The sequence below is a fragment of the Balaenoptera physalus genome, assembly GCF_965194825.1.
Source record: "Balaenoptera physalus genome assembly, chromosome: 16".
In the NCBI taxonomy this organism is placed as follows: domain Eukaryota; kingdom Metazoa; phylum Chordata; class Mammalia; order Artiodactyla; family Balaenopteridae; genus Balaenoptera; species Balaenoptera physalus.
Genome location: NC_138898.1, coordinates 85,952,084 through 85,964,087, shown reverse-complemented (window position 1 = coordinate 85,964,087; position 12,004 = coordinate 85,952,084). Strand labels below are relative to the sequence as shown.

The 12,004-nt window shown below is 41.5% G+C and overlaps 1 protein-coding gene across 13 annotated transcripts in view; it reads right to left on the bottom strand.

Moving 5' to 3' along the window:
- ZCWPW1 (zinc finger CW-type and PWWP domain containing 1) overlaps nt 1-12,004 on the bottom strand; it is a 30,831-nt gene that overhangs the window by 10,146 nt on the left and 8,681 nt on the right. For 7 of the 13 annotated variants that reach the window (XM_082431257.1, XM_082431261.1, XM_082431266.1 and 4 more), the window contains 10 exons: nt 11,825-11,903; nt 10,618-10,708; nt 10,164-10,321; nt 9,831-9,953; nt 4,002-4,118; nt 3,152-3,272; nt 2,452-2,527; nt 1,939-2,043; nt 924-1,007; nt 250-316 (listed from right to left, as the gene is read on the bottom strand). In XM_082431257.1, coding sequence (XP_082287383.1) covers nt 250-316; nt 924-1,007; nt 1,939-2,043; nt 2,452-2,527; nt 3,152-3,272; nt 4,002-4,118; nt 9,831-9,953; nt 10,164-10,321; nt 10,618-10,708; nt 11,825-11,903 — 1,021 coding nt within the window. The remainder of the gene's footprint in view (nt 1-249; nt 317-923; nt 1,008-1,938; nt 2,044-2,451; nt 2,528-3,151; nt 3,273-4,001; nt 4,119-9,830; nt 9,954-10,163; nt 10,322-10,617; nt 10,709-11,824; nt 11,904-12,004) is intronic. The other 6 variants (XM_082431265.1, XM_082431267.1, XM_082431268.1 and 3 more) reach the window with 6 other exon arrangements.

Below are 12,004 nucleotides of genomic sequence, written 5' to 3'. Positions count from 1 at the left end.
TTCAAAGTCCTGTCACTATTCAACATGCACCCTCCCTCCCTACTCCCTTTTTTTCTCCATTCCTCTCTCTACCCATCTGTGCATCCATCCATCCTGGACACTTGGTCAATGGCATTCATGGAGAGCCTCCTATTATAGAATCCAGAACTAGGTTGATAATATTGGATATAAAATAAAAGCTTCAGTTGCTGCCCTCAAGAAGGAATCCCTTCCATCTCTCTCTAGTCTTTAACCTCCTACTCATCCTACCTTTTCCTTCCCCACTGTTGTCAGATCCACTGTATCGGCTCCAGAAACCAAACAGGTTAACCCGCTCCTGAGGGAACCAAGAAACAAAAGCATCATCTACTACTCTCCCAGGGGCTATTTTTGTCCTCTGTCTTCAAGGTTTTTAGTTATAGAATTTGTATTCATATTCCATACCATTTTCACTTGAAATTTCATACTTTCTATCTACATTTTTGTAGAGCTTAACTATTATAATATGTTATAATATTATAATATACAATATTATTATAACTTCTTTTTCCAGTTTGTTTATAATTCAGTTAATAACTGGGAAGGGGAGATTCACTGTCATTCTCTACCCCACCCAAAAGCAGAATTTGAGGGTAAAAGCTGACTCCACATAAAAGAGAAGATAAGGTGCATACACCTGAGACTCGAAGTTAAATAGGTTGGTGGGATTCCCCCTACCAACAGTCCCTGTTTGGACTGAGAAAAGATCCCATTTGTCCAAGGGTAGGGAAAAGAATGGATGATTTAAGGCATCAAGGGAAGCTGGCCTGGGAAGGAAAGACTAGTTTTAGGACTAAGACTGTGTAATGGGGAAGGACAGCCGGTTTTCCACAGTAGGAAATGTATAACTTGCTTTGTGTCCCAAGTCCCAAAGAGAAGCAGGTATGTGATCTAAACGTTCCCACCTGAATACTGATCTGCTCTGCCTCTTGAGCCATCATCAGGGCTGCCCCCAGTTTCTGGCTGCAGTCCTTACTCCTGCACTTTTTCTGAAATGAAAGAAGATTTCAGAAAAGTGACTCTAACATACTGCTACTCACCAGACATTATCTTCACATTTATTTCCAGTTTCTGGTATTGATATGATACTCCTATTCTTAATCTTTTGAGCTCAGAGACACAATCCCATCTTATACCCAAACAAACTTTTCATCAATTTCTAGCAAAATTTTCAACCAACATTTTGGTGTCCTCTCCAAAGTAAAGCCCATGGAAATTTGTAAAGGCAAAATTAAAGGAGTTCAGATGACTGTACTTCTAAGCTTCTCACAAGTTTCTTTAGATCCAGCTGCTTGATTTAGTACTCACTGCCTGATTTTCTAAGGTCCCTGAGCTCCTAAACCTCTGCTCATTTGCAAGGCTCATGAAGCCCAAAGTGATTATAGGGAAGAAATATTATTTAGTTAATTCAGTGGTTCTCAACCAGGGGAGATTTTCCCCCCCAGAATATATTTGGCAATGTCTAGAGACAATTTTTTGGTTGTCACAGCTAGGATTAGGGGTCCTACCGGCTAGATGCCAGTAGGATGCCAAGGATGCTGCTAAAACTCCTACAATGCCTAGGAATCCCCTCACAACAAAAAATTATCTGGCCCAAAATGTCAAGTGTCGAGACTGAGAAACCCTAAGTTAATCTGTGCCTTCATTTCTATCACACCTGCTTTGGCTAAACTGTAGAAAACCATGGTCTTTAGGAAGGCCCTCTATCTGCAGACAGGGAAGGAGACTAAGAAAAATCATTATCCTGCTGCAATCCTGGTAGAAAGAAGTGTACCTCATGAATAACCTCACCCTTGCATACTTGGTCAGATATGTACTTTCTCCTGACACAGCTTCCCCTGGGAGAAATCAGGTTTAATAAAGGGAAGATTTAGTTTTTCAAGTTCCCTGTATCACAACTGACCCCTGAGGGTTGCTCACCACTCCAGCTAACTCCAGGGATAGCTCCTGGAAGTTCTTTAGCATGTTGACTGGGATCCAAGCACGAGAGACTGTTTCTCCAAAAAATGTCACATGGTACTTGGACTGTAATAAAAAGATGGTTCTGTTATAGCCTCTTGTCCTTCTTCTTGCTTTGGCCCTCTAGCCAGAAAAGGCAGGAGAAGAACTGAGGATTCACAAGGAAGGAGGGGCTGGGCCTTGTCTGTTCCTTTAAACCTGACCCACATATCCCACCTCATTCCATTGTTCTTCCATCCTGACCTCAGGAGTCCTAACCAAAGCATATTTATCAAAACATAAATGTCCTAGTAATGAATAAATTTTAATTAGATACAAGTTTGTTTCTATATCTTTTTGTCACTCTAGCTAAGAATCTGTTTCTGCTTGTGTCTGCTGGCTATGTCTATATTTCTAACTCTGTACATCTGTTAGGATGGATTTGTTCATTACTTTGGCCTGAGCACCTACCCACCCTGAATCAGGAGAACTCACCGGCAGGGAATCAAGATGAGATGCAAAAAGAAAATATTCCCCCAGGTCAGGATCAGATTCTACCATGCCTGGCCACCTGGAGAAGACAGATGGGTGTAGGGGATGGAAGAGAAGGGGTCAGGTGAACAGAACACAAACTCATCAATATACATGTACATAAAAGGGCAATATGTTTCGCAAATAAAGGACCCCCAAAATACACCCCTCTGTCAACCCTCCACAGTGGTCACTACCAAATGATTGAAGTGACTTCCATCAATGTACAAAGAAGCTCAGAATCTTCCTAGTAAAAATATCTTATCCTTCTAGGCCTTCTGGCAACCCTGAGAACAAAATCTTCTGACTAAGGACATCTCCAAAAAAGAAGCTATTCCACCCTTCCTTGTTCTCTTTACTTTGTATAGCTCTCATTTCCCAATGTCTAAAAAAATATCTTAGAGCCACTCTTCTCTTTCTACCCATCCAGGGTAGAACTGTCCAACCCTTTTTTCCGGGGAGATACCATCTCCATCGTGAAACCTCTAGAAAACAGGTTCTTTCAAAGCCTCCAAGCTTAGCACTTTATATTCTCCCTCACCCATGCTCTTTCTAAGGCAGGTACCATTTCCATTATAAATCCCTTCCATTTCCTTCCTTCCCTGCTTGAATCTACCACTCCCAAGTTCATGAAGGATGCTCTGACTCTGCCATAGCGCCCTACCAGGGGTAACCGTATTGCTTGGCCCAGATGATGGATCCTGGGATGTAGGAGGCATAGGCCACTTCACTCTCATGCCCTGTCCAGGTCTCCTCAGGGATATCACAGTGATTATACTCCAAATCTGCCAAAAGAGGAATGAAGGGATGGAAAGAGCCTCATAAGGTGAAAATCTGGATGAGGGCAGAGGAGAGGACAAGAAGAAATTGGTATATGCAGCAGGTAGGACCAAAAGGACACCTGGGAGATCCATGAAGGAAATGCAGCCAGAGCCTGGAGAAGTAGGAGCGCTGCCTCGTTATGCTCTGTAGAAAGAGACTCCAAACTTCTACCTATATCCCACGTGTCTGACCCTGCTTCCATCAGTGTAACATCATGAAGGTAATTTCTCTGATATTCTGTTTTCTCATCTGTAAAATAGTTGGGCTAGACTAGAGCTTCATAATCTCTTTCAAGTAGTTTCAAACATTCTAGAATTCTAAGCCACTGAATCTCTCTCACTGGCTTTTCCCCATACATCCCATATCCCTTCCTATCTGCCAACCCAATACCAACAATCTAATCAGATTGACAGGCTCAAACCAATGCTGAAGAAGATGGAATTCACTCAGAACATACGTTTAGATTCCAGGGCTCTCCTCACAACATAGCTCTTCATGGTGTCTTCCTCTAGCCCTTTATGCCAGATTCATCTTGACATGACAGCAAGATCCCTCCCTCTCCCCAAACACTAACTATAAGGACCCCTGGAGTCCTAACTACACTTTTGTCATATTTAATCTAAAGGATGAAAGCAGGGAAAGAAAGGGACAAACAATCAAAACTGAAAAAAAAAATTTCCACTCCATTCTACCTGTATTCTGGTCACAGGACCAATTATCTGGGAGGACTGAGGGGTCAATGTTCCCACGTAGCCGCCTCCATTTCTCACAGTTTGCGGAGGAACACTGGACCCAGACTAGACATTGACCTGTCACAGGAAAAAGCCTGATATAAGAGACTCAAAAATATGTTCTTCCTTCTTCAATTTAATTAAAATCAATATACTCCCTGCCACCACCACCTCTGCCAGAATCACATAGCCTTAGAGATCAACTCATTCAATCCCTAACTTATAAATGGTAAAACCAAAAGCTCAGAGGAGATAACTGACTGCTAAAGATCAGTCTAAATTGGTGGCAAAGCTGAACTTAGAGCCCAGGTCTCACATCTCAATCTTTCTCCTATACCATGCTGTCATCTCTCCTCCCCCAAGGCAGAAAGCAGTGTTTCCTGTATTGACAGTTCTTAAAAAGGATGTCTGGCATATTTCTGGCTAGTGCCTCATTTCTCTGAGGGCATGTCTCTACTAAAAAGTTCTTCTGAAGGACTAACCAGCACCTCTTTTGTGCACAGCATCCGGAGTTCCTGTTTCAACCTCAACAAATTAACCAGACACCAAATCACCAAGTTGCAGCCTTTGGGACCAACAGCCCTGAGTTCACCCCTCTCCAAAAGACAGGTTTAAGCCTATCGTTTCTCAAACTATTTACTTCAGGCTGTGCTCAATGGCCAAACACTCCTTTTATCCATTACCTTCCAAACTCTCATCTCCACCTTTCTCTACCCCCACATCTTCTAAGTTGACCCAACGTCCCACAAAGCCTCTCCTCTCTCCCTCCCAAACTCTTCCACTATAGTCTTTGGGATTCCAAACAAAAGCAACAGAAGTCCACATGTCTTCAATCTCTTCTCTGAAATTCTGCCTCCTTTCTGAAATCTGGTGATGCGCTAATGACACTGCCCCAACCCGACCCCACCCCACCGCTGAAGCCCTCTAAGAAGAGCCTGTCCTTCTCACATACCCCACGCCAGAAAGTGGGGTCAGCATCATCCTTACTCCCCATTGACACGTGCAGACCATTACTATCCTCCCTCCTATAAAACCCTTCCTCACTCGAGGTCTATGCCATGGGACTACACTGCCCTCTCATCACCCTTGTCACGATGCTGGCATCTGGTTCAGTCTTCTCCTCTCTACCTCCTGCCCTCGTAGATGACCACTACAGTCACAGGGGTAACTCACAAGGCACCCCATATGTTCTCCTCCATGCCACCTCGGTAACCCCCTCACCTCAGGAACCCACTCCCACCCTGCATGCCACACCCAGTCATCTGCAGGGACCACGCACTCCCCTGAACCACTTATCTAAACCCCTGTCTGATAAAAAATGCCCCATCCTTCCACCTTACTTGCTCCAAGACCCCTGTGGCAACTTTCACTTTATCTAGATCTCCAATCCACTGGCCCCTACCTTTCTCTCAATCTAGTAGCAATTAAGATTAATTGTTTTTCTTCACTCTGTACTTACGCAGGTTTAATTTCCTTAGATTCTCTTGCAGACATCAACAACTCCCTTTCCCTCTGTCCTTCCTCCCACCCAGCTAGCAAACACAATTCTGAATGAACCCACTCTACTTTTTCTGTGCCTATACTCATTTGACTGAGCATTGCTAGAGAAAAATCACTGACCAGCCACATAGGTATACTATATATTCACAGCTAACAATATCAACCAATACGTTTCTCTAGTAAGTTCACTCTCCCACTGTCAAATTTTACCTTGAATGCCGAAACATAAGGGATGCCCTCCATCCCACCAAAATCATCCCTCAGAGAAGCAGCTGGCTTACATTTGGGTCCCTTCACAATATCTCATATTATGGATCACCTTCTCAACTGCTTTATTTTGAAGAATTAAGTACTGGTTGAGAATGATATATTAGTCTGAAAAGATAGTTTCCAATGATAGTTTTGGATGTTTACAGAGGTGACCTGGGAAGACTAGAAAAAAAGAGTGGGGGAAAGGGCCAGGGACCATAAAAGTGAACAGAGATCAATCAAATAAATGGTGGTTGTAAAAATAATGAATATTCATGAGGAAATGAGTGCGGGAAAATCATCCTAATGCTATAAAACTAGATATTTATGGTTTAGGATGAACTTTCCAATGACAGTTTTTAAAGACATAGAGTTCCTTAAAGTTTCCTTTCAAGCAACTTACAAAGAAGAGAAGAGGTGTTTGAAAACTGTGTTTGAGGCTCATGATGTGGCTCTGTGATAATGAAGGCTGATGTCATAGACACAGGTCAAGAGCATTTCAGTTGACCGCTCATTCTTGAAACACTAGCTTTCTTGGGTTCCGTGATCCCTCATTCTCCCGTTTCCCCATCCCGTCTTTCTGGTAACTCCCTCCTCAGTCTCCTTTACTGAGTTCTCCTCGCTCTCTGTCCAATCTCTAAATCTCTGAGTTGGAGTTCCAAAGCCTAATCATGGGTCTTCACTCCCCATGCTGCACTTTCTCCTGAGGCCGGCTCATCCACTCCCTCAGCTTTGAAATCCATTTTCACACCTGACAACACACAGATGTACGCTAACAGCCTCTGTTCTGAGCTCCCGGTTCCTATAGCCATCTTGCTCTTTGATATCTCTATCTGGATGTCTCACAACGATCTCAAACCTAATGGGCCCAAACCCAAATGCTTGATCTTATCCTACAGAACTGTTTTGTCCCACCTCCTTTCACATAACTGCTCAAGCCAGAAGCCAATCATCTTTGACAAACCCTCTCCTCTCTCTCACCTCCCAATATCCAGCTCATTACCAAGTTCTGAGAATTTTACCTCTAAAACATATCTTAAAACCATTCACTTCTTGTCTCCTTCATCATCCTAATCCAAGCCACCAAAACATCTAATCCTAGCACTTCCTAGCTGGTCTACTCTTGTCTCCCCATACTCCATTCTCCAATTAATCACCAAAGGGATCCTTTTAAAACATCAATTTGATGATGTCACTTCCCTGGTTAAAACCCACCAGGGACTTCCCACTAAACTTAAGATAAAATTCTCACTTTGTAACATGGTCTTTGATCTAGCCACTGCCTACCTCCTTACATTTATCCAGAGCCACTTTCCAGCCTTGTTTCCCTTGCTCTCTGAATCCCAATTATACCAGCTTTCTTTCAGTACCTGGAGTACGACAATCTTCACCTTACCTAAAACTTTCTCCTACGCTTCACTTGGCTAACTTCTAGTCTTGTTCCAGGTTTCAGCTTAAATGTTATTTCCTCATAAATGCTTTCTCTAGCTGACCCAATCTTAATTAGGTCTCCACCATTTCCTCTCGTGACATTCTTTTCCTACCCTTCACAGAACTTAATGCAAATTTACTGGATACTCCCTTTCTACTTCCTGCTCCAGGAGCACCCACCCCTCCTTGGCAACTGTGAAAAACAGGAAGAGTGGATCATTAATAGGAAGAGGCTTACACAGTCACTACAACCACAATTCAACTCACGAGCACTGCCAAAGGAGTGAACTTCCATCTCCCAGGCTAAAATCTATCCCTCGCCTTAATACTGAGAGTTACAGGAGAGGGAACACTACTACCCAGACCAGCCGACTGCCCACATTAGACTTATACCTCCAGCTCTTTATACTGATTGCCATGTCATTACAACACAAGGAGTGGTTTACTGCCCTAGACTACCTTGTTTCGTACCTGCATAGTCTTCCTAGAGTTTTCTTTCAAGTATGTACAAACCATATTATTCTTCTATAATCCAAATTATATATATACGCATGCTTATTAGACACCAGCTGACTGTTTAGTCCACTGTTCCTTAATCTTCGGGTTCTGGTTTTTGGTTTTTTTTCTTTTTTGGTGCAAGCCTGTTTTCCCCCAGATTAAGTCTACTTATTTTCAAAATTTTAAACATACTAATATATTGCATGATCTATTTTATTTATCATACTAAAATTTCCCAATATTACCAAGGTTATTTCACACAATGTATTTGTTTGTTATCTATCTAGCACACTAAAACTGTAAATTCTATGACAGCAAGGATTATCTATTTTGTTCACTAATATATTTCTAGTACCCAGCACAATGCCTGGCATATAATATAAGGCATTAAAAACTATTGTTAAAAGAATAAATAAATCTATATGCATCCTTATTTCCCTCCATCCAATCTGAAAGGCTGTGTCCTTTCTGACTCAAAATAAACCCTCTGGTTCTCTTCTCATTCTCTTCTTTAATCTCTCCCTCTCTATAAACAATTTTCCCTCAGCATATAAATATGCCGACAATAAAGAGGTCAAGTGTCTTTCTTTTAAAAGAAAGCTAAAAAAAAAGAAAGAAAAATCTCCCATCTACTTTATACCCACTCCCCTTTATTTACTATTTTTTCCCTCCTAGTTTTCACATCTAAACTAATTGAAAAAAGTATCTATTCTTCAACCAACAATAACCTGCCATTCACCCTCACCAACCCCTATGGTTGCTCTAATCAACCCTAATGATTTCCTAATTGTGATATCTGTTCATTTTCAAATCTTTATTCTTTTTGTTATCTCTGTAGTAGCATTTAACATGGCTAAACACTCCCTCTTTCTTGACATTCTCTCCTCCCCTGGAATCTGTGATACCACACTCTCCTAGTTTTCCTCCTACCTTTCTGAGCTTTCTCTTAGTTCTTCTTAGCTTTCTCCCTCGGTAGCTCTTCCTCTGCTCAACCCTAAACATTATGTTCCCCCAGTGTTTTTATCCAATGTTCCCTTTTCACTCTACACCCTCTTCTTGGAAAATTTCATCTATTCCTATTGATGCAGATGACTCCCGAATCTGTATCTCCGAGAGCCCAGACCCCTTTCTTGAGCTCTAAAGCTCATCACAGACCCCCTAACTCATGCAAAGCTCAATCCATCATCTTCAACTTGCTCTTTCTTCTATATTTTCCACTTCAGATCATGATTCTTCATCCACTCAGTCACTCATGCCGGAAAACAGGACCATCCTAGAGGCCTCACTCTTCCTCAGCTCTCATATCCAGCAGCAATCATATCATATTGATCTTGCATCCTAAAGATCTCAATTTTGTCTCTTCCTCTTCACCGCTATTGTCTGTCTTCCTTGCCTGGATAATTATTTCTATGGGTCTAGTTTTTCTCCTGCCAATCCATCTTCCATGCTAGTGCCAGAGCAAGCTTTCTAAAATGCAAATCTTATCAAGTTTTGCCTACTTAATGTCAATGGTTCCTCTTTACTTTTAAAATAAAATCCAACTTCCTTAGCCTGACTTGTAAGGTCCTTTAACATCTGGTGCTTACTTGCCTCTAGCCTTATCTTTCCCATCCCTACAACCTCCTACCCCCCAAAATACCCAAAAGCTACAAACATTAGCTCTCCTCCATTACTCTGCCAATAATTATCACTCTGACCCCCATCCCCACCTTAGTTCGTCTGACTAAATTATACTTCAAGATCTGGCTCAAATGATATCTTTTTCTTGGAAACTTTTCCAGGACTACTCCCAATTTGTAGCTTTCTTGTTGGCCTTCCTCACAAGCTTCGCTCTCGCACGACAGGCTTATATTTGTTTCCTCTGCATTTACTCAGTACCTCCTAAAATGCCTAGAATTTAGCAAGCACCAAACACCTGTGGATTATATGACTGAATAATTGAATGAATGAAATAGTTCTCTCTCTTCCTCAGCACCATATCCTCTAACAAGCAGCTGTGAAGGATAAATTATAGTCTTTGCATAATTTCCTCTAACATCCTAACCCTTACCTCTGTCCTCCACCTCCAATTTTCAAGCCCAAGTAGGTTTTTCAAACCATGGCTGAACTCACCAAAACCACTTCCCTCTCCTTTTTGTTGGTCCCTGATCTGAGAATGATCCTGAACTGTTTTCTTCAGTTGGTCTTTCTGTTTGTGCTCATGTCCACTTTGGGCTTTCTCCATTTTCTCATCTTCTGGGAAGATAAAAGAAAACATTGTAGGGTAGGGAGATGAAGAAGAGAATCTTTGTAGATAGTAAAGACCAGTTAAAGAAGGAAGAAGAATCATAGCTCAACAGTTTCAAGTCTTGGGCTGAAAATTCTCAGTATGCCCACTGTCCAATTCCCTAATTTCATGGAGTAAGTACTTGAGCCAGGTGTCAAAGTGTATCTGACTATACTTACGAGCGGCCTTCTTTCTTTTGCTTGAGGAGAGTTTATTGAACTTCTTCTCAGAGGGTGCAGGATCTGGCTGGCCTGGCTTAGATGTCTTTATCTCAGGGATTACTCCACCTTCCTGAGAGGCTGAAATCTCTAGAATATGCGGTACCACTACCCTCTCTCTGCAAATAAGATTTTTAATTAAAAGGTATAAAAGGGCAATTTGTAGTACCCCTCTTTTGAAAAAACCCAAGGATAAAAGTTAGGAGGACAGAAGAATTGTAAGCTCTCTATGGCCTCCTGAGGTCATTTTATCCATCTACTGGCCTATTTTTCCCAACTCAACTCAAGTGTCTTTCCTGAGATGAGAGAAATCTACAGAGATATGAAAAATGACTAGATAGATAGATAGATGGATAACCATTTATCAATATTAAGTCTACCCTGTGATCAACTCGCCTCACTGGGATAAACTTACCCATCAGCATTATTATTATCAGTAGTAGAAGACGCAATTCCTGGTTCCTTGTCTAACTGGGTACATCTTGTAGGCTGGGCACAGGAAGTCTCTGCAAAATCAAGGCTAGATTCCATCCCTCCCAAAACAAAATACTATAAGCAGAGAAGCAATTAAAGAAAACAACTACTCCATTATTTCCAACTGTAAACTTTCATTAAAATATCTCCCGTCAGTTGCCTGGAAGAGCTTACCTTTGGACTTTTGCCACACCATAGAACTTTCAAGTTTGTTTTTTTTTTTTTTAATATTTATTTATTTATTTATTTGGTTGTGCCAGGTCTCAGTTGCGGCAGGCGGGGTCCTCAGCTGTGGTTCACAGTCTACTTAGTTGCAGCTCACCGGCTCCTTAGTTGTGGCATGAGAACTCTTAGTTGCGGCATGCATGTGGGATCTAGTTCCCCAACTAGGGATCGAACCCGGGCCCCCTGCATTGGGAGCGTGGAGTCTCAACCACTGTGCTACCAGGGAAGTTTCAACTTTCAAGTTTTTTAATTCTCAGGAAAAACTACAAATCTATATCCTTCTGCAAGCCTTTCCAGATTGATGTGCCTATTCTAGGATAGCCAGGTAATATTAATTTTATTTTGTGTACATAACAGAAATTTTATGTGCCATGTTTTATATCATTTGTTCCTCAAACTTTCTCTAGGAATGGAAGTATACCTAAGAATAGCTGAAAATGTCAAACCACTGTCCTTAGCCTCATGACCTTATGGAGAAGGCCTCACGACCTATGCTATAGAGTTCCTTATTCTAAAATCAAATTCCTGAGCATATGTTAAAGCAGTATTAGAAACAGAAATATACAAGGGTAAATGGAGACTAAGTTCTTCAAATCTGGGAAAAATAATTTATCTTTTCTATGAAGACTGTAAACATATAGAAATAAATTTAAATTACATTTAAAAAACCTAGATGAGACTATTTTTATATTCTGAAGTCAATGTAATCTACTTTTCTAAAAGTCTGTACCCTCTGTCTAAGGTGGTTTAGCTATAGTCCTGTTGATAGAAGATGAAGTATTTAAAAATATTTCAAAGTCTCATCTAGTATTTCCTTACTTAGAAAGATGGAAGGAAGGAGAGAAGCTATCGACTTACTCTACCACTCAGATAACAATTTCTTTGCCAAACTGAAACTCTTTTTCTCTCACTAAAAGCCATACCCAAGCACTCCTGGAGGGACTTCTGTAGCACAATCTGGACAATCTCCTCAAATTCTGCATTGGTAAGAGTTGATTTTCCCTGCAGAGAGAAGGGTAGGGGAGAAAAACTGCTCATCTTTCCCCAGTCCTCCTCTGTGACTAGTCAAGGAAGCCTCCTTTAGATGAGGCAGTAAGTTCACA